At 43.5% G+C, this 20932-nt stretch overlaps 1 protein-coding gene and 1 long non-coding RNA gene across 4 annotated transcripts in view; one reads left to right on the plus strand and one right to left on the minus strand.

Annotated features, from left to right (window-relative positions):
• Window positions 1–12291, plus strand: part of RHBDL2 (rhomboid like 2) — a 32547-nt gene extending 20256 nt beyond the window's left edge. Inside the window, exons 6-8 of the mRNA XM_074976621.1 lie at window positions 644–704; window positions 1392–1453; window positions 11623–12291. Coding sequence (XP_074832722.1) covers window positions 644–704; window positions 1392–1453; window positions 11623–11802 — 303 coding nt within the window. The 3' untranslated portion in view covers window positions 11803–12291. The remainder of the gene's footprint in view (window positions 1–643; window positions 705–1391; window positions 1454–11622) is intronic.
• LOC142001421 (uncharacterized) overlaps window positions 5633–20932 on the minus strand; it is a 50022-nt gene continuing 34722 nt past the window's right edge. For all 3 annotated transcript variants that reach the window (XR_012642477.1, XR_012642478.1, XR_012642479.1), the window contains 3 exons: window positions 17543–17607; window positions 12285–15268; window positions 5633–7417 (listed from right to left, as the gene is read on the minus strand). This is a non-coding gene — a long non-coding RNA (uncharacterized LOC142001421). The remainder of the gene's footprint in view (window positions 7418–12284; window positions 15269–17542; window positions 17608–20932) is intronic.

Here is a 20932-nt window from a genome sequence, read left to right on the forward strand (position 1 = left end):
CTAGACAGTCTTTTCCCATTCTGTATGTGTGAAACCTCTTTTAAGAAGTTCAGTCAGCAGTAAAACCTTTCCTTTGTGTGTGATCATTGGCAGTATGAATGATAAATGATAAATTTAAGAGTTCACAACACCAAAATTTTAAAGTAAAGAAAGAAAGGGCTTGGTTCAGCAATTAGTATTGAGTCTCCATCACCAAAGGTATAAGAGGCTCCTTGGTATCCTTTGTGTAGGGCAAAAATCATTCTTAAAAGGCTGACAGTTCTCAGACTGCATCTTCTATTTGAGTAGTTTTTAATCAAAAAGGCATACAAAAAGACATATGTTTGGATTACAACATAAGGAAAAATGTGAAAGATGCAATAATAGTGACAGCCTAGTGAATTAACCTCTTTGTTTTTGGAGCTGGGGCATGCCATTTTCCCTTTCAGTGTCTTAGTTTCCTCATTAGTAAAATAAGGAGAATGATACTGACTCCTTTGTAAAATGTCTAGTGATTGTTTGAAAGGTGCTATAGAGAAATGTAGGGTGTTACTAAGTGTATATTGATATACCTAAGTGGAATGTTTATGTGTATATGTATGCATGTATAAGTCTATGTATATAGTTATATATCATAGCTTCATTTTTTTTAATTCTCTCCAAGAATTTCAGAGAAATGATTCCTTTGTTTGGAGTCTTCAGATTGTTCTTCATCGTGAGTATAGGTAATTTTGATCCTATCGTGTATGTATGGGAGGATAAAAACTGTACAAGACACATAATATTAAACTGTACATAAATGAATGCCCACTTGGAGTCCAAAATACTAGTATTCACATATCAGTTGCATTTTATTCGGTTCACTAGAACCACAAAGTAAATGTAAATTTGTGTTAGGTTAAATTATAATGTAAACAGATCTGAGACTTTAACTATTGAGTATCAGAGGGGTAGCCGTGTTAGTCTGACCAGCATCTGAAGAAGTGAGTTAACTCACGAAAGCTCATGCTCTAAACTTTTCTGTTAGTCTATAAGGTGCCACAGGACCCTTCGTTGCTGTAACTATCGAGTGTTTCTTCACACTTTTAAATACTACTTATTACTTGTGTAATGCCAAAGCTGTGTGTGGTGCCTGATAAAACACTTTGCCCTGTTGGAAGGAAGATAGTGATGTCACTAGGAGTTGGAAAACTATGGCTGAATGTAGATTTTGGCCAGAATCTTATTTTCCTGGATGCTGCATTTCACTGCAAAAGTGGTTGTGTCAGCTGTGGGTCAGGTGATTTTCATAGTTAGGCTTGTCTTTAAGCGGTGTCTACATATCATGGTTGTAATTTGTCAGTTACTTGGATTAATTTTCAAGTGTCTTGTCAATTTGAATGAACAGTCCTATGATAAATGTGTTTTCTTAGTTGGAACAGATATGGGATTTGCTCTGTACCGAAGATTTATAGCTCCTGTGAAAGGGCCACAAGTAAGTGTATTTTTCACTAAAAATAGCTTGGATAAATTATAACCAATGTTCTATTAGATCTTATATAATTCCTCAATATTAAATATTGGAATTTTGTAGAAGGGTGTTAAGTAGTGAAAGATTATGATGATTCCTGTTGTACCAAGAAACAAAACAGCATGGAATCCTAACTATACATACAAAATGAAGAGGTCTAAATCAGCTGTTACCATTCAAGAAAGAGACCTTAGAGTCACCATGTATAGTTCTTTGTGAACGTCTGCTCAGTATGGAATGGCTGTCAGAATAGCTAACAGAATATTAGGAACCATTAGGAAAGGGATAGACACAAAATATCATAATGCCACTATTTAAATCCACAGCATGCCTACACCTTGAGTATTGCATTATGCTTTGGTTGCCTCATCTCACAAAGCAACATCAGAAATAGAAAAGGTAGAGAGAGAGGCTGTAGAAGTGATTATGGGTATGGAATAGCTTTCACATGAGAGCTGTGTCTACACGTGCATGCTACTTCGAAGTAGCGGCACTAACTTCGAAATAGCGCCCGTCGTGGCTACACGCGTCGGGCGCTATTTCGAAGTTAACTTCGAGGTTAGGCGGCGAGACGTCGAAGTTGCTAACCTCATGAGGGGATCGGAATAGCGCCCTACTTCGACGTTCAACGTCGAAGTAGGGACCGTGTAGACGATCCGCGTCCCGCAACGTCGAAATTGTGGGGTCCTCCATGGCAGCCATCAGCTGGGGGGTTGAGAGACGCTGTCTCTCCAGCCCGTGCGGGGCTCTATGGTCACCGTGTGCAGCAGCCCTTAGCCCAGGGCTTCTGGCTGCTGCTGCTGCAGCAGGGGATTCATGCTGCATGCACAGGGTCTGCAACTCGTTGTCGGCTCTGTGGATCTTGTGGTGTTTAGTGCAAGTGTGTCTGGGAGGGGCCCTTTAAGGGAGTAGCTGGCTGTTGAGTCCGCCCTGTGACCCTGTCTGCAGCTGTGCCTGGCACCCTTATTTCGATGTGTGCTACTGTGGCGTGTAGACGTTCCCTCGCTGCGCCTATTTCGATGTGGTGCTGTGCAACGTCGATGTTGAACATCGACGTTGCCAGCCCTGGAGGACGTGTAGACGTTATTCATCGAAATAGCCTATTAGGCTACTTCGATGTAGGCTTCACGTGTAGACGTAGCCGAGGAGAGACAAAAAGAGACTGGGCTTGTTATGTTTAAAAGAGAGATGACTGGGCCGAGGGGGTGGCAGGTGTGATCTCTATAAAATCATGAACAGCGGGGAAAAGGTTAATAGGAAAATGGCATTTACACCTTCACATGACATAAAAGAACAAGGGCTCAGCAAATGAAATTAATGGGTAGCAGATTTAAAACATATATAAGGAAATACTTTCTCATACAACATGCAATCAGCTGGTGAAGTTGTTGCAAGTGGATGTTGTGAAAGCCAAAATTACAACTGTGTTAAAACAAAAAAAATACTAAATTCTTGGAGGACAAATGCAACAATGGCTGCATGTCAAGATAGTCAAGGACTGAGGCTATGTCTACACTATGAAATAAAATTGATTTTAAATAAATTCAACTTTTTAACCTCAGTCTTATAAACTTGAAGTTAATTGTCCACATATGTTCCGAGAAGTCAACTTACTGTTTCTCTGTCGCATCTCCATTGCCTTATCCAAGTTCGACTGTGTGAGCAGTGCATTGTGGGTACCTATTTCACAGCGCCTTAGCACTGTTGTATTCTGGGGGTTTGTGCCACTGGCTTCTGGGGAAAAAAATTGTCGCAGTCACTCGTGGGTGTTTGATGTCACTATCGCAGAATGCAAAGCACTCTCCCAGAATTCAGAGCACCCACTAACTGCATGAAAAAAGAATGGGATATCACATCATTTTCTCTGACACACAGCGGCTACATCTACACTAGCCCCAAACTTCGAAATGGCCACGCAAATGGCCATTTCAAAGTTTACAAATGAAGCGCTGAAATGCATATTCAGCGCTTCATTAGCATGCGGGCGGCCGTGGTACTTCGAAATTGACGCGCCTCGCCGCCGCACATCTTGTCCCGACGGGGCTCCTTTTCGAAAGGACCCTGCCTACTTCAAAGTCCCCTTATTCCCATCAGCTCATGGGAATCAGCTCATAATCCTGGGGGCAGGTAGCAACTCTAATTCTCAGGTATAATGACAAACAGGTGGCCATGCTAGTCTGTATTCAAACAAAACAGCAGTCATGTAGAACTTTAAAGACTAACTGGCCGTGTCTACACGAGCCCCAAACTTCGAAATGGCCACGCAAATGGCCGTTTCGAAGTTTACAAATGAAGCACTGAAATGCATATTCAGCACTTCATTAGCATGCGGGCGGCCGTGGCACTTCAAAATTGACGCGCCTCGCTGCCGCGCGTCTCGTCCCAACGGGGCTCCTTTTCGAAAGGACCCTGCCTACTTCGAAGTCCCCTTATTCCCATCAGCAGGCAAGATGCGCAGCGGCGAGGCGCGTCAATTTCGAAGTGCCGCGGCCGCCCGCATGCTAATAAAGCGCTGAATATGCATTTCAGCGCTTCATTTGTAAACTTCGAAATGGCCATTTGCATGGCCGTTTCAAAGTTTGGGGCTCGTGTAGACACGGCCAGTTAGTCTTTAAAGTTCTACATGACTGCTGTTTTGTTTGAATACAGACTAGCATGACCACCTGTTTGTTATTATACCTGAGAATTAGAGTTGCTACCTGCCCCCAGGATTATCCTGGAATTTACATGAGTTAAAACATAGGTCATTTCAAAGTTTGGGGCTAGTGTAGACACGGCCAGCTAGTGCAATCGTGGATCCTTGGATGCTTTCAGTCATTGTACAGATGGTTACAGCAACTTCCTGGAATGTCATGCAGTTTTTCTTTCGATTACTAAGGCACTGGGCTGAGATGATGGTTGAGGGTAATGATGAAGATGGAGAGGAAATCGCTTATATATGGGCCATGAAATTAGAATTGCTGGCCACCCTGGATGCATTGCTTACAGTGGAGCAGCAGTTTTGGACTCATTAAACCAGCATACACTGGTGGGACCATATCATTTTGGAGTCCTGGGACAACCAGCAGTGGGTACAGAACTTTCACACACGCAAGTCCACTTTTATGGAACTTTATGATTTGCTGGCCACCGTGCTGAAGTGCAACAATACAAGAATGAGGCCAGCTTAAAGGTTCACAAGCAAGTGTCAATCGTCCTATGGAAGTTTACAATGTCTGACAGTTACTAGTCACTGGCAAATCAATTCAGGGTGGGCAGCTCTACAGTGGTGGCGCAGGTAACCAATGCAATCTATCAGCATCTCCGGAGGAAGACCGTGACTCTGGGCAATGTACAGGTCACAGGGGATGATTTGCTGCCATGCAGTTTCTTAAATGCAGTGGGGCAGTAGATGGCACACATATCGCATCATGGCCCCGGACCACGTGGCCTCTGCATATAAAATAGAAAGGGATAGTTTTCAATGGTGCTGCAGGCATTGCTAGATCACAAAGGTTGTTTCACCAACATCAGCATGGGATGGTCAGGAAAGGTTCACGACATGTGCATCTTCAGAAATTCTGGGCTGTACAGAAAGCTCCTGCGTGGGACTTTTTTTCCAGACTAGAAAATCAAGATTGGTGACATGGAGATGCCTATAGTAACACTGGGTGACCCTGCTTACACTATGGGTCCTTGCCTCATGAAGCTATACACAGGTGTCCTGGACCGCAGCAAAGATTACGTCAATTTCAGACTCACCATGTGCAGAATGATGGTGAAATGTGCTAAAAATGAGGTTCAGGTGTCTATTGACCTGTTTGGAACTTTCAGAAACCAATGTCCCCACTGTGGGTGCAGCATGCTGTATTTTGCATAACCTTTGTGAATCCAGGCAGGAGAATTTCATGAGTGCCTGGAGAGCAGAAGCTGATGCCATGAGCAGGGCTTATTCCCAGCCACCAACTAGGGCATTCTCCAATACCAGTGTGGAGGCAGCAGCAGAAATCAGAGAGGCTTTGAAAGATAGCTTCATGAATGATCTGCCAGTCACATGATTGTGCTGTATTTCACTGTTGTAGTACCCTCTACTTCCCAAAATGATTTCTGCACCCAACCAAATGTGAACCAATAAATAAGACTGTGGCTTTCACAGAAAGAATACTTTTATTTGGGGGGAGGGGATTAAGATGCAAGAAGAAGAATGGATGTAAAGGGAGGGTTATTTTCACAAAAAGAATGTTTGTATTTCGGGCGGGTGGAAAGGCTAATTTTTTTTTGTAATTGAGACAAACACAAGCATGAAATAGGACAGATTTGGAACTCTGCGCATTGCCTCCAGAGTCTCATCAGCCCCATTGGCTTTTGCAACCCCTGCCTGGGTCCCTCCATGGCAAGTCCTTTGCGGACCTTGCTGTAGTGGTGGGCAACTGTGCTATCAGCCCTCTCCAACCCCGCCTGGGTCCCTCTGCTGTGATTCCTCTGCCGACCTTGCTCTAGGGAGGGGCAGCTGTTCTATCAGCACTCTCCACCCCGTGAGTCCTCACAATTATTTGTGCATACCACCACACCTGGGTACCAATAAATCATGCCATAGTTGTCATGAAAAGAATATGTTTATTTGGGGGATGGGAAGGGTAAAGTGGCAGAGAAAAGGAGTGTAAAGGGAGGTGGAATAACCTTTTGCTCACATATCTACACCAGTGACATCATCACAGGACCTAAAACTAACTATGCAGATTTCCAAGACCAGCATCTGAAGAAGTGAGTCTGTGCTCACGAAAGTTCATGCTCAAAACTTTTCTGTTAGTCTATAAGGTGCCACAGGACCCTTCGTTGCTGTTACATCTCCCCATTAGACTCTGACAAAGGCGCATATCCCCCAATCTGATCTGATTGTTTTTTGCTCTTTTGGTAAGTGCTGTTGATCTTGGGCCATTTTCACCTTGCTGAATAGACCTTGTCAGCTCTGGCCCTCCCTCTTACTGGGACCCTATTCTTTAAATACCCCTCTGAAACCACCCCCCCCCCAAGCATCTGATGAAGCGGGTCTTTGCCCACAAAAGCTTATGGTCCAAAATATCTGTTAGTCTATAAGGTGCCACAGGACTTCTCGTTGTTCTCTTTTGCAGTAGGTTTTGGGTGTGGAGTGGCAGACTGTCCTTGACCTCCCTCCATGAGTTCAGGGACCGCGATGATGCGGGATGTGGGTGACCTGGATTCAGGGGAGTCCAGGCAGAAGGGAGTGGATCCCACAGTGCTGTGTAGGGAGTCCCTCTGCAGCTCCAGCATGGAGAGCAGGACCTCAGTTTGGTCTGTCACAGCCATTATGAGCTTTGCCACGTCCTCTCTTAGGTATGCTGATTGCTCTCTCCTGAACTGTAGCACTGTCTGCCACCACTGTGCTGTATCCTTGTTGCTGACAGCAGTTGCTGTTTCAGCCCACTCCAGGTACTCCAGGATAAGGTTCTGCTTGGACCTTTTGCACTTCCTTGCCCTGTCTCCCACACTGAGGATGCCTCCTGGAAAGTGAAAGTCCAAATTGATACAATTCACACAAAGTGGTTACCCATAGAATGAATGGGTCTCTCACTTTATAATCAGTGAAACTTTCTTTTGGCATGACCACTTTAGGCTTCTTAAGGATTCAAACTTTACATTGCACAAGGCATCACTTGTCCAGACCATTTCATTGTGGACATGGTAAGCTACTGTCCGCATTAGTAGTGGCGGCGGGCGTGTGTGTGCAAAGCAGGGGAAGCCAGCTGGTGTCCAGGAGCAAGGGAAAAAGTTTTTTTGGCTGTTTCCTGGAGCAATCCTCTGCAAGGAAAACTCGCCTGTGTTGAGCATGCCGGTGTCTGGGAGCAGGGTTCACAGAGCCTGGCAGTCACATGGCAAGGGGGAAGGGTTCAGTTCCAGCCGCATGGATGTCTGGGTGGGGACAGATCTCTGTAAAGTGAAAAGAAATGTGGGGAGAAAGTTTTCCAGCCATATGGTGGGGAAAAAAAATTTCTCAGCGGTGCCCACAGCACCTCTCATCAAGGAAAAGGACATTTAAAGCAGGGAAAACCAGCGCTGGATATGCTGGTGTGTGGGCCCAGGGTCCGCAGAGCCTGGCAACCATGTGGTGAGGGGGAAGGGTTTGATTCCAACTGCATGGCTGGCTGAGTGGGGAGGTATCCCCATAAAGTGCAAAGAAATGTGGAGGAGGGAAGTTTTCCAGCCTCATGCTGTGGGAAGATATTTCTCAGTGGGTCCTGATCAAGCCAGCAGTGTGGTAGAAGGGAAGGAGAGCTTGCCAGCTTGCAGAGTGGGGAAGGTGGAGCACCTGCCTGCTATGTGGTGCACCAATGCAGTCCTGGGAAATGCAAAAGAGCAGGGAGGATTGCAAAGAAATCCAATGCAAATTCCCATGCTTCTTTAGGTTGCTAAAGAAGACATCACCCTCCTAAGAATAACAGACAGAGAAAAAGAAGAGATGCTCATCCTTTATGAGCATGAGCCTGGAAAAACTGCCAAAATACTGTGTGGCGCCATAATACCAGATCACTATCTGGTTGCCTGGCATGGCAGGGTGTGCCATCATAAATCAGGCCTGTCCAAAAACCTCATGCAAAAAATACAAGAGTAGCTCGATCAGGCCTTCCTGGAGATCTCCAAAAAGGATATGCGCTCATTACCTAGAAATATTAGCACACTGTTCTGAGGGGCATAGATCCATAGAAAACACGTACCCACACCCCTACCTCTACCTCTACCCAGCCGCAACCCACCTGTAGCATTCAGTAAAAAATACTCACCAGAACAGCTGAGCCCTGGGGGTTTGTGGACCCGCACAAAGGGAACCATCTACAGGTTGATGGTGAAGAGCTCCGGGCTGTTAGGAACACCTTCCTTGGGCCCCTGCTGGTTGCCCCCATCCTCCTTTCTATTGCCCTCTTCCTCCTGCCCCCCCCACTAGGCTCAGCTTCTCTCAGCTCACCCCGTACTCCACAGAAGGGCCACCTGAAGAGGCCAAATTAAGAATGGGCAATGTGGTCAGGTCTCTCCCAAGTAGTGCATCCAGCTGTTCATAATACCAGAACATCTTTGGAGATGACCCAGACCACCTGTTGGGTTCCTGGATTTTGTGGGAGACCTGACAGAGTTCTTTCACCTTCACCCAGCATTGCTGAGAGTCCCAGGAGTAAGCTCTGTCGATCATCCCATGCAAAATCTTGTCAAATATGTCTACATTTCGCTTGGATGCTCGAAGTCTGCTTGCCACTGACTTCTCTCCCCAAACAGCAAGGAGATCCGTAATCTCCTGATGGGTCCATGCTAGAGCTCTCTTGAAACCCTGAGAACTCAGATCACAAACCTGAATGATCATGAGGGCAAAAGGTGGCTACCGATGCGATGGGTACCGATGCAATGGAATGGCTACCAATGCGATGCAGTGGCCACTGATGTGATGCAATGGTGACCGATTTGATGTGATGGCTACTGATTCAATGGCTAAAAGAAATTCTCGATTCTGGGCACCCTTTAAATTTCCTAGGCTTGCTGGTGATGAATTCAAATTCATGGGCTGCTTCCTATGACCTACTTCCTGCACAACTGGAGAGCAGTGGAGATGGAAACAGGCAGAGTGGACAACTGCAAAGCATTGTGGGATACATATGGGACACCTCTGGAAGCTAATAAAGTCAATTAAAAGACATCGTGCTTCCACATTAGCCTTAATTCAAACTTTTAAATTCAAACTTGACACTACATCGAGTTGCTTCTCACGGTGTTATTATATCGACATTAGCGCTGCCTAAAATTGACCTAAGGGTATTTACAGTAATGACAGTGACATTGTAAAATTGAGCTAACTGCCTTAAATTCAACTTTATCATGTAGACATAGCCTTAGTGTCATTAACCTTCTGATTGTTAAAAACTGGACCTTGATGCCAGGGAATAGATTACTCAATAGATGCCTTGCTCATTCCTTCTGAAACATGAAGTATTGGCTACTGTCAGAACACAGGATACTGGGCTACATGGATCATTACTCTGACCCCGTATTGTAGGGCAATAAGTGGCTCATGGGCTGCACAGCACGGTTTACCAGAGTTGGCCCTTGGGAGACACCAGATGTGTTGTTTACCTGAGCATCTGCAGGCATGACCTCTCAGAGTTCCCATTGGCCATGGTTAGCTATTCCCAGCCAACAGGAGCAGTGAGAGGCTGTACCTGTGGATGCTCATGTAAAGGAAAAGTTTGGTGGCCTGCTGGGGATAACCTTGATAAACCATGTCCAGCCCCCTTATTGCTTAACCTGTCATAGCACCATTCTGAATTTCCTGTGGGAGAAGGTAAACTTTTTCACAGAGTGATCAATTCTAAGGCCAGAAAGGGCAATTATGATCATGTGGTCTAATTTCCCATGTAACACAGACCAGAAAACTTCCCAAGAATTATTGCTAGAGGACCTTTTAGGAGAAAAAATCTGAGTTTCCTGAGATCACTACAAATATCAAAGATGGGGAAACTCACCTTGTAATTCGTATATATTCATAGTGATCTCAGGCAACTCACTTCATAGACATTTGCAGTAAGTCATTTTCTCCCCTCCATCCCCTCCTTCTGGCCTATGTAGCTGATTTGTCAGTTTTCATTTCATTTTTTGTTTATCTTTCTGTTAAATTCTCATTGCATCAGTTTACTTTTATCAGAATTTTCAGATCTGAAAAAGAGGATCTGTCCTACAAAAGCTCATCACCTAATAAATTATTTTGTTAGTCTTTAAAATGCTACAGGATGGCTTTTTTGTTTTGTGAGGATACAGACTAACATGGCTACCACACTGTGATGAGGTTAAATCAGTTATTTCCAAATCAAACAGCTGCACTTCAGTTATAGAAAATGCTGTTTACAGCATAAACACACAGTTTGTGATTAGCAAACTCTGCTAGACACCTAAGACTGGACAGCAGGTTTCTTGGGATCAACAGTGAGTGACAAAACACATATATTCTGCACACATCTTGAAGCTAGCGTGACATCTGCTTGCTCTGATGTCTTACTTGCCAGCTATATTAATCCCTTATTTCATCAAGTCTTAAATTTACCTCTTTGTAACGATTGGTCAGTGCTACAGGAATATTGCCAAACTAATTTGTATTTTGTACCTGAGCATCTTAAAATTATCTGGTAGGAAATCTCTATTATAATATATATGTCTCCTCTCTTTCGGGGAAGTAATCAGTCTTTTTTCTTCTGTGAACCAGTACTTGGTGGTACAAACAGCAGAGGGACCATAAATTAACACACAATTCCTGGACCTCTCTTTAAATAATCAATTACTCTGAAAACAAGGAGGTAAACATGGCATAGCAGATCATTTGTGGCTCATCTGTGGATGAGCAGGAGAGAGAGAGAGGGAGTTTGTGTGTGGCTTTGTATACATGTGTACTTCATGGCACAATCTTACCTCAATTCTATTTAATACATCTAATTTTCTTCTCTCTTTTGTCTAGGTTTTAATACTGCACTCATCACTGTTGTAACTGAATGCTTTACATCCTGAATGCTTTACATCTATATAACTTTCCTACTCATCCTGAATATTTCTTTGTACCACCTGCAGCTCCATGCTACCTTATACTGTGATTTTTCATATCTGAAGTTAAACAGAGCTGGGCTCAGTCACTCTTGAAATTCAAAACCTCCAACAAATGTCTATATACTGTGCACACTTATTTATGGCCAGTCAGTAGGAAACCACAGTCCCTTGGAGAAAGTTCTGAAGGATAGTCCCAGCATGACATTAGGGACATACCATCTTTTGGATAAAACATCAAAATGAGGTCAAAGATGTCATGACTCTACAGAAAAATATACCTTCTCCTAATCAGACTTTCAGTTTTGAATAATTTATTTCTATCTCTTTATATATACACCTGCATTTTTAATTTGCTATGTAACTGTACACCATTAAACAGCTACTGCCTGTTACCAGAGTGGCTGCATTTAAATACATATCCTTTGCCTCTCTCATATGCATGTGTTAAAACTAAAGTAATATTTAAAAGTGCTTTCAAAACTTGGATTAATAATGTTACAAACTAGCTGGCATTCCTGTCTTGAAATGTCACTGAACAGTTTACTTCTTTTTCTCTTAAGGTATCCTTTGTGGCTCACATTGCTGGTGGCCTAGCTGGGATGTCAATAGGTTATGTCATTTTCAGCTGTTTTGATAAGAACTTTATTAAAGATCCAAGATTTTGGATTGCCATTGTTGCTTATTTAGTTTTTGTAATGTTTGCAATATTTTTCAACATCTTTCTTTCTCCAGCAAACTAAACCACATAACCCACAAGAAAAACACTGAAGTCACCAAGAAGACAATTTTTAAAAAATACAGTTTTGTAACTACAAAAGAACTCCATAAATGTTTTTTAAGATAATGGTTGTGTTGTGTAGACTTTAATTGATGATTATTCTAGTGTAGAAATGAAATATAATTATAAAAGTATTTTAAAAATCATATGTAATCTTTTCTATTTCTGTTTATACTTTAAATAAACATCAAGAGCTCCTGGTTGCTTTGTAATAATTCTTGGAGCTTTTTGTGCTATTATTCAATAGTACTCATTTGGAAGGAATTACTTCTTCTAATATCATCTTTCTGACCTCAGAACAAACTGAAAATTGTTGATCAGCATAATAAAGAATGCTTTTAGAGAACAAATTAAGTTGTGAGATTTTTTACAAATGAGTAGCTGGTGTGATGACTCTTTAGCTTTGTCATCTATAGTCAAAGCCTCAGATATATAGACACAAACCTTAAGTCCAATCTGCTGACAAGTCTCTGGCTTCTGTAGCATTCTGTTCCAACAGACTTGAAATTCAGTGGCAGCTGTTTATTTAAAAAGAGATGTTGCAGGAATTACAACCTACTTTATTTTGGACAATTTTTTCTTAATTGCCTCCTTCAGGGTGACTTGCACCTTCTTCTGAAGTACACAGTAGTAGCCACTGTTATGCTACGTGTACACTACAACAATCTGTCGACAGGTCATTGTTGGAAGAGACCTTCTGACAAAACTTCTGTTGAAAGAGTGCATCCACACACAAAAGCGGATTGAAAAAGCGATCTGCTCTGTCGACAGAAAGTGGCCAGACTGCCTGGTTCAACAGAATGGCCAACTGGAAGCACAGCAGATAGGGCTGCCCGGTAACCCAGAAGCCCTGTCTGTTGACAGAGCTGCCCCCCCAGCCAGCATCCGCAGAGCCAACTGCTATTTTGAAATTCTTTTGAAATAGCAGTTGCATTGTGTATACGCTAGGATAGTTATTTTGAAATAACGGCTGTTAGTTCAAAAGAACTTTGCTGTGTAGATCGACCCTTACTTTTTTTCATCTGAAGAGGAAAAAATCATTACAGTAGTCCAACTTATGTGAGGGTTGCGTATCCATCCACACTCGCATAAATCGGATTTCACACAAGTCAGGGGGCAGCTTTTTCCAAACAGAACGCATGTTTTACACCTGGGGAAGCAGTAGGAGCACCTGGAGCTCCCTTTGAAAGGTAAGTCCTGGGGTAGTCGGGGGGCAGTTGGGGAGGATTAAGCCTGGCGGTGGGTTGGGGCTGTGGGGGGGGTGTTTAAGACTGGGGTTAGGGCTGCAGGGGGATGTGGGGGTGGTGAGCTGGGGTTGCATGGCCCTGTGGGGAACAGAGCCACAGCTGGGCGGGGTGGGGGTGGAGGTGAGCTGAAGCCACATGAGGTGGGGGTGAACCAGGGCCATATGGGATGGTGACCCAGAGCCAGGGCCATGCTGGGGTGTATGTGTGAGCCTGAGCTGAGCTGGAGCCGTGCAGGGTGGGGGTGAAACAGGGCCGCGCATGGGTTTTGAATCAGGGACGCATGGACCATGGGGATGGGCCAGGGCTAGGGGAGCAGGATTCTGAGTTGCACTTAACTCGCTTCAATGCGTTAATAGTGCATTTCGAGGGATTACTGTCCAGTAAACCCCCTATGTATGTGATTTCTACTTGTGCTTAACTTCTGTTAACACAAATCAAAATCCTGGGGTTCCCAGGGGCTGGAAGCTAGCAGGAGTGCAGCTCCTCCACCAGCTCCCTGCTCCAGACCCCAGCTTGCGGAAGCTGGGGAGAAGCCGGGGAACAGACAGCCACACTGCCATGGCTTCTCCCCAGCTTCCCCCACCTGGGAGAGCTGGGAGACAGACAGCCATGGTGGCATGGCTGTCTGCCTGCCTGGCTCCCCCAGCTAGGGGAAGCTGGGCAGGCAGAGAACCACACTGCTGCAGCTTCTCCCCAGCTCCCCGACACTGTGGGAGCACAGCAGCGCTGATCAGCTCCTGCCAGCTGCCACCTGGTTCCTAGCTCTCTCCAACTTGTGCAAAATTTGAGTTACTTGAGGTTGCCCAGGAACGCAACCCTCGCATAACTCGGGGATCTACTGTATACGTTGTAGAGCCCATCTATTCCTCCCCAACACCAATTGATACTGTTGCATTTGCTACTTTCTCCTTATTTAAGATTAGTATCTTATTCATATGATGTTGAGAACTCTGTACTTTAATTAATTTCTGTTGGTAAAGATGTGACTCTTTACATTTGGGTGACTTGACTTTGCCCTATTATTGGACAAAATTTCCAAATAACTTGCACACTATCTATTCTGTAATTTTCTATGAGAAAGTATGCATTTAATTCATACAAAGTATACAAATGCTGCCTGTCTTCTTTATTGTGTCTCTTTTTCACAAAAAGATGAAATATGAGGAGTAGCCATATCTATGCTAATTAGTAAACAACTTTTGATTTGTGGCAGAAATATGGCCCTTTCAGATGATTTGAAGGACAAACCAAATTTTTGCAGACAATGCTTATGTAAGCAGAAACACACAAATGTTCGCTACCAATCAGCAGTTACCTCAGGCTTTGTGAACTGATGTAAAAACAATTATGGGGAAGGGGAAGAATGTGCTACTTCTAGCTTTATACATGCTTGATCACAATGTATATTCATATCATACAAAGACATAGTTATATGTTTAAATATTAATTACAAATTTACCAGAACAACAAAGAAATTGAAAGGAATAAGCCTAGCCATAAGAAAATGTCTGCATTCTCTGGGGTGTTGTGTGCTTCTGTTTATTCAGATGGTCATTGTAGGTCAGACAAAATACAGTAGAAAATAAAAATCAATATTGTCTCTGAAGCACATGGTATTGATGAATAAGAAGTAAAAGCTTTAGATTTTAGAAGTATTTTTCCCTGAGGATAATATGATTTATAGTTTTAATGTTAAAATTGTATCTGATACTGCCAGAGAGATAGCCATGTTAGTCTGTATTTTATCAAAACAAAAAAAGCAGTCATGTAGCACTTTACAGACTAAGAAAATAATGTATTAGGTGATGAGCTTTCGTGGGACAGACCCACTTCTTCAGATCATAGCCTTACCAGAACAGACTCAATAAATTATTCTGTTAGTCTTTAAAGTGCTACATGACTGCTTTTTTGTTTTGTATCTGATACGGTCTCTTTTTTATATAAAAAAAAAGTTAGAAAGTGGTTAAAGTGGCTTCAGCTCGCAAAGCAACAACAAAGTTTTTCATTCATTGGTCACAAGTTCTTTAGTGCCTAGAGGATAAATGTTGGTAACAGAGGTACCCACACATACAATGTGCACATGTACGTCCATGTAGAAGAGTTTAAAAGTAGATAGCAGTTGATGCATCATGAAGCTTCAGATCTGGCCACCTCCTTCTTCCCTCTCTTGTAGTTCTGCAGCTGAACAGGTCAGAAAGAAGGTAAAAAATATACATCTTGGATATTCCCCAAAAAGGGTGCTCTGTGTTTGTCATCTAACCCTATGCTATCCTTCATGGTCCTCCCTACTCATATTTCCCAGTTTGGGCCTTGACATCTGCATTAGTCTAGCCCCTTCTCCCTGCATATGTTTCGACTATATTTCTATCAACTGCTTTCCATTCGGTTTCTAACATGGCTCCAAGTGCTTGTTCTGTGTTGGGTATAGAAGAAGACTAAGCCTCACCCTTTGTGGTAAACAAAATTGACCCCTCCATCATTGGGGGTTACATAGTAAAAAGTTATTTCTTGCTCAGGCAACTCTCACCAGCAAACCCATGGTAACCTTCATGGTCCTCCCTACTCATATTTCCCAGTTTGAGCCTTGACATCTGCATAGTATTTCTACATTCCGCTTCCATTATTTGTTCCAAAGTGGAAAGGAAGTAAGAGGATGTTATTTTTATAGTGTTCTGAAGTGTCTACAATAGGCCATTATGTCGGGGTGGAGAAAGAGGTTTTTGTCCACTAAAAACAGGTATTGTTTGATACTCCAGAGTGAAGTAGACTCTGACAAGCTCTTTCTAACGGAATGCTTCAATTTTGAGTTTTGTGCTACTGAAATCTAATTTTTCCGAACATCTAATCTAATTTTTCCGAACAAGTTAAAAACCATTTGGAAAAATTAGATGCCTGCAAGTCACCAGGGCCTGATGAAATGCATCCTAGAATCCTCAAGGAGCTGACAGAAGAGGTAGCTGAGCTGTTAGCTCTCATTTTTGGAAAGTCATGGGAGACAGGAGAGATTCCAGAAGACTGGAAGAGGGCAGATATAGTGCCCATCTACAAAAAGGGGAATAAGAACAACCCAGGAAATTACAAGCCAGTCAGCTTAACTTCTGTGCCAGGAAAGGTAATGAAGCAGGTAGTTAAGGAAGTCATCTGCAAGCACTTGGAAGGTAGTAAAGTGATAGGGAACAGCCAGCATGGTTTTGTAAAAAACAAATCATGTCAAACCAACCTGATAGCTTTTTTTGACATGATAACGAGACTCGTAGATAAGGGAGAAGCAGTGGATGTGGTATACCTAGACTTTAGTAAAGCATTTGATACAGTCTCGCATAATATTCTTATCGACAAACTAGGCAAGTCCAACTTAAATGGGGCTGCAATAAGGTGGGTGCATCACTGGCTGGCTAATCATACCCAGAGAGTAGTTGTTAATGGTGCTCAATCCTGCTGGAAAAGCATAACAAGTGGGGTTCCGCAGGGGTCTGTTTTGGGACCAGTTCTGTTCAATATCTTCATTAATGATTTGGATATTGGCATAGAAAATACGCTTATTAAGTTTGCAGATGATACCAAGCTGGGAGGGGTTGCAACTACCTTGGAGGATAGGGTCATAATTCAGAATGATCTAGATAAATTGGAGAAATGGTCTGAAGTAAACAGGATGAAGTTTAATAAAGATAAATGTAAGGTGCTGCACTTAGGAAGGAATAATCTGTTTCACACATACAGAATGGGAAAAGACTGTCTAGGAAGGAGTACAGCAGAAAGGGATCTAGGGGTTCTAGTAGATCACAAGTTAAATATGAGTCAACAGTGTGATGCTGTTGCAAAAAAAGCAAACATGATTCTGGGATGCATTAGCAGGTGTGTTGTGAACAAGACACGAGAAATCATTCTACCGCTCTACTCTGCGCTGGTTAGGCCTCAGCTGGAATATTGTGTCCAGTTCTGGGCACCCCAATTCAAGAAAGATGTGGAGAAATTAGAGAAGGTCCAGAGAAGAGCAACTAGAATGATAAAAGGTCTGGAGAACATGACTTATGAAGAAGGGCTGAAAGAATTGGGCTTGTTTAGCTTGGAAAAAAGAAGATTGAGGGGGGACATGATAGCGGTTTTCAGATATCTTAAAGGGTGTCATAAGGAGGAGGGAGAAAACTTGTTCTTCTTGGCCTCTGAGGAGAGAACAAGAGGCAATGGACTTAAGCTGCAGCAAGGGAAGTTTAGGTTGGACATTAGGAAAAAGTTCCTAACTGTCAGGGTGGTCAAGTACTGGAATAAGTTGCCAAGGGAGGTTGTGGAATCTCCCTTGCTGGAGATAGTTAAGAACAGATTAGATAGATGTCTATCAGGGATGGTGTAGATAGTGGTCGGTCCTGCCGTCGGGGCAGGGGACTGGACTCGATGGCCTCTCGAGGCCCCTTCCGGTCCTAGTGTTCTATGATTCTATGAAATGAACCACCTCACCTGTTGAGACTTGCTGCTGTTTCCTGTTTGGCACTTATCAGACGGGTAGCCATGTTAGTCTGTATCTGCAAAATCAACAAGTCCTGATATATTTTCATATATATTGGTTTAAACTACAACATAAAAAGTATGTATTGCTCACTTTATACTGATTTTATTTTGATATAAAATATTTACACGGTAAAAACAATAAAATAACTAGTATTTTTCAATTTATGTCATACAATATCTATTGCGCAAGTGCAACTTACAAATGGAGTTTGTTTTTTTACATCACTGTACTGAGAAACAAAACACTGTAAAGGTTTAGAACCTACAAGTTGAAACATTGGGGGGGGGCATACGAATATTTAGTTTATCGGGCACGTGCTACCTTGCAACACCAGCTATGGCAGTGCTACGCAAACCCCTGTTCTCACCTTCAAGTGACACTGTAAATAAGAAGTAGACAGCTTTATCTCCCATAAATGTAAATAAATGTGTCTTAACAATTGGCTGAACAAGGACTATATAGAGTTGTATGAGGTTGATTAAAAACAAAAATATTTCTTTTGGTTATCTGTTTTACAAAGCAAATATTTGTAATCAAAAATAAAAATAGGCTAGCACTGTAAACGTTGCACTATGTTGTAAATGAAATTAATGTATTTGAAAATGTATAAAAACATCCAAAATATAGTAATATACATTGCTATTCTGTTATTAATAGTGCAATTAAAATTGTGATTAATTACAACTATTTTGTAATCTAGTAAATTTGTTTTGCATTAATTGCATGCATCAACTGCAATGACTGGACTAAATGCTAGTAGGGCCCATTCTGTCTTAAAATCTTCCTTCACACTTGACTGCATCTCTGAGCTTACTTTTCTTTATTAGTGGCACTTATTATTTAATATTTATATAACAGTAGCAACCTCAGCTCAAATAGTTGAGGGCCCCTTTGTGCTAGGCACTGTCAAAAATAGTACATCACAGTACCTATTCCAAAGAGCTTACAATTACAATATAATCACCAATTTAAGCATGTCTTCCTGTTCTAATTACATGTTGCCAACTATATTTTAATATTTATCTGAATAACCATTTGGCATACAGCATCTAAGAAGGATGCTGTCTGGAACCAACCTTTAGTGTGTTTTAGCTGGGTGATAAGTTTGTACTATAAAGGCCTAACAGAATGATCTGTTTACCTTGGACTGTAATCACATTGGGATGGGGCTGGTCTTTTCCTATATGAGACTTATGTGGTAGTGAGAGGGCAATTCTCACTATATTTAACTTCTCTAAGATCATGCTGTTGAAGTACTGAAACTTTCTGGAGTGGCTTTTTCCTTGTTACTTGCTATTTTGTTTTAATCTATTGGAGGGTGGGGGTGGAAATAGGGTAGGGAAGATATGGTCAGCTACCTTAGTGATGTGCATGATGTAAGAACATAGAAAGTATGGTAGGACCTGAAACCTTTCATACATCACCTGTTCATATCCAACCCATCAAGAAAGTCTGTAATTTATACTGCAACAGGCACAATTGCTGATTCTTCAGAGGCAAAGACTTAGATAGTAAACTCTTAGACAATACATATCGTAACTCAATTTCATGAGCTTGGAATACTTTTTAAACCATTTGCTGAAATATTTCTAATAATCTTTTAATTTTCCTTGGGGACAAGTTAGAATTATATTTTAAAATGCAGTTATACAAGTAAACCAATTTTAAGTAAGATAACAATCTTAGTCATATTCTTGTGAAAGTGAATGTTTCTCCTTATAAAGTTTTGTAAAATCAGATCCTAGACTCAATAAGCCAGTCTCCTAAGAAAATCTGAAAATCTGCTGAGAAAATCTTAAATTACTTTGGATAAAGCATTTAGATGCATCAAGAATATTTCTTTTTAATCAATGCTATTTTGGTGGGGGCGCAGCTGAGGTGGAGAACACAACATATTAAGAAACCAGTTTTAAACACCAAAGCTGCACCTGCACAAGCCCACTACTTCGAAGTAGCAGGCAGCACTTTGAAGTAGTGCGCGTCGCATCTACACACGCCATGCACTACTTTGAAGTGGAAATCAATGTTAGGCGCGGAGACATCGAAACCACTATCCCAATGAGAAAATAGTAATAGGGCGCTTCTTCGATGTCTCACGTTGAAAAATGATGTGTGTAGATGCTGTGTGTCCCACTACTTCAAAACAGTGAGGTCCGCCATGGTGACAATCAGCAGTTAGGCAGAGACATGCTGCCTAGCCCCTGCGGGGCTCTACCGTCTGTGCGCGCAGCAGCTTTTACAGCCGCATGGACCTGGGAACCCCTCGACAGGAAGCTGAGCGTGTGCAGGCAGCAGCCAGCACACAAGGTGCCCCTGCACACCTCAACGTGACCCCCCAGCAGCCCACAAAGCAGGATGGCAACCGGGCAGCAAGGCGAGCACTCCCAGGGCTTCCCCTCTGAGGGTCCCCAGGGCTACCAAGGCTCCAGTCAGGGGGCAAGAAGCACGGCCCACTCCTGGACCAAGGCCAAGCTCCTTGATTTGCTGGGGCTCTGGGGTGAGGAGGACGTGCTCCGCGTTATAAAGAGCAAGCGCTGGAACACAGCCACCTTCACTCGGCTGGCCGAGGGCCTGACCGCCTGGGGACACCCTGCCTGTACACCTGACCGTGTGAGGAGCAAGGTTAAGGAGTTGCAGCACGGTTATGCCTGGGCTCGGGACTCAGCTAGCCAGTTGGGAGCTGCCCCCACCACTTGCCCCTATTACTGGGAGTGCAGAGCCATCGTGGGCCCCTGGGACACCTTCTCCCCCCCCACCCCCGGCTATCCTTGACATCACATCTGAGGAGTCCCAGCAGGTTGTCGAGAAACCGGGACCAGAGGCCAGCCGCACACCACCAGGGCCCCAGCCAGAGCTGGACACAGAGGCGGAGTGGTCAAGCAAGGAGTGGGACCTCATCATAGATCTCCCCTCCTGCATGTCCAGCCAGGCATCTGCCTGATGGGCTTCCCCCGACCTCAGCGGTGGCCCTTCAGGTATGTACCCTACAGGGCACACACACTCGGATCACGGGGCAGGGGCACCGTAAACGACTGGAGCTCCCTCCAACCCTGGCAGACTCCGGCCCAGTAGGGCCCAGCCAGCTCATACCCCCAGGATGGCAGCATGGCCACAAGTGCCCATCAGCACCCACTCCTGCGGACAGCATCACACTTTGCCTCCGGGGACAGCCGAAGACCCCCACATCACCACCTCTGTCCGGTGCCAGGTTGAGCTGTCTGAGAAATGCCTCTGCTTTGAGGAGGGGGAAGCCACATGGTGCTGGGGCAGCATGGGTGGGGCTCATAGACATTTTTAACGACTTGGTGACCTCGTACCAGGAGCTTGTGGCCTGGCTG

This window comes from Carettochelys insculpta, chromosome 24 (genome assembly GCF_033958435.1).
Source record: "Carettochelys insculpta isolate YL-2023 chromosome 24, ASM3395843v1, whole genome shotgun sequence".
Taxonomy (NCBI): domain Eukaryota; kingdom Metazoa; phylum Chordata; order Testudines; family Carettochelyidae; genus Carettochelys; species Carettochelys insculpta.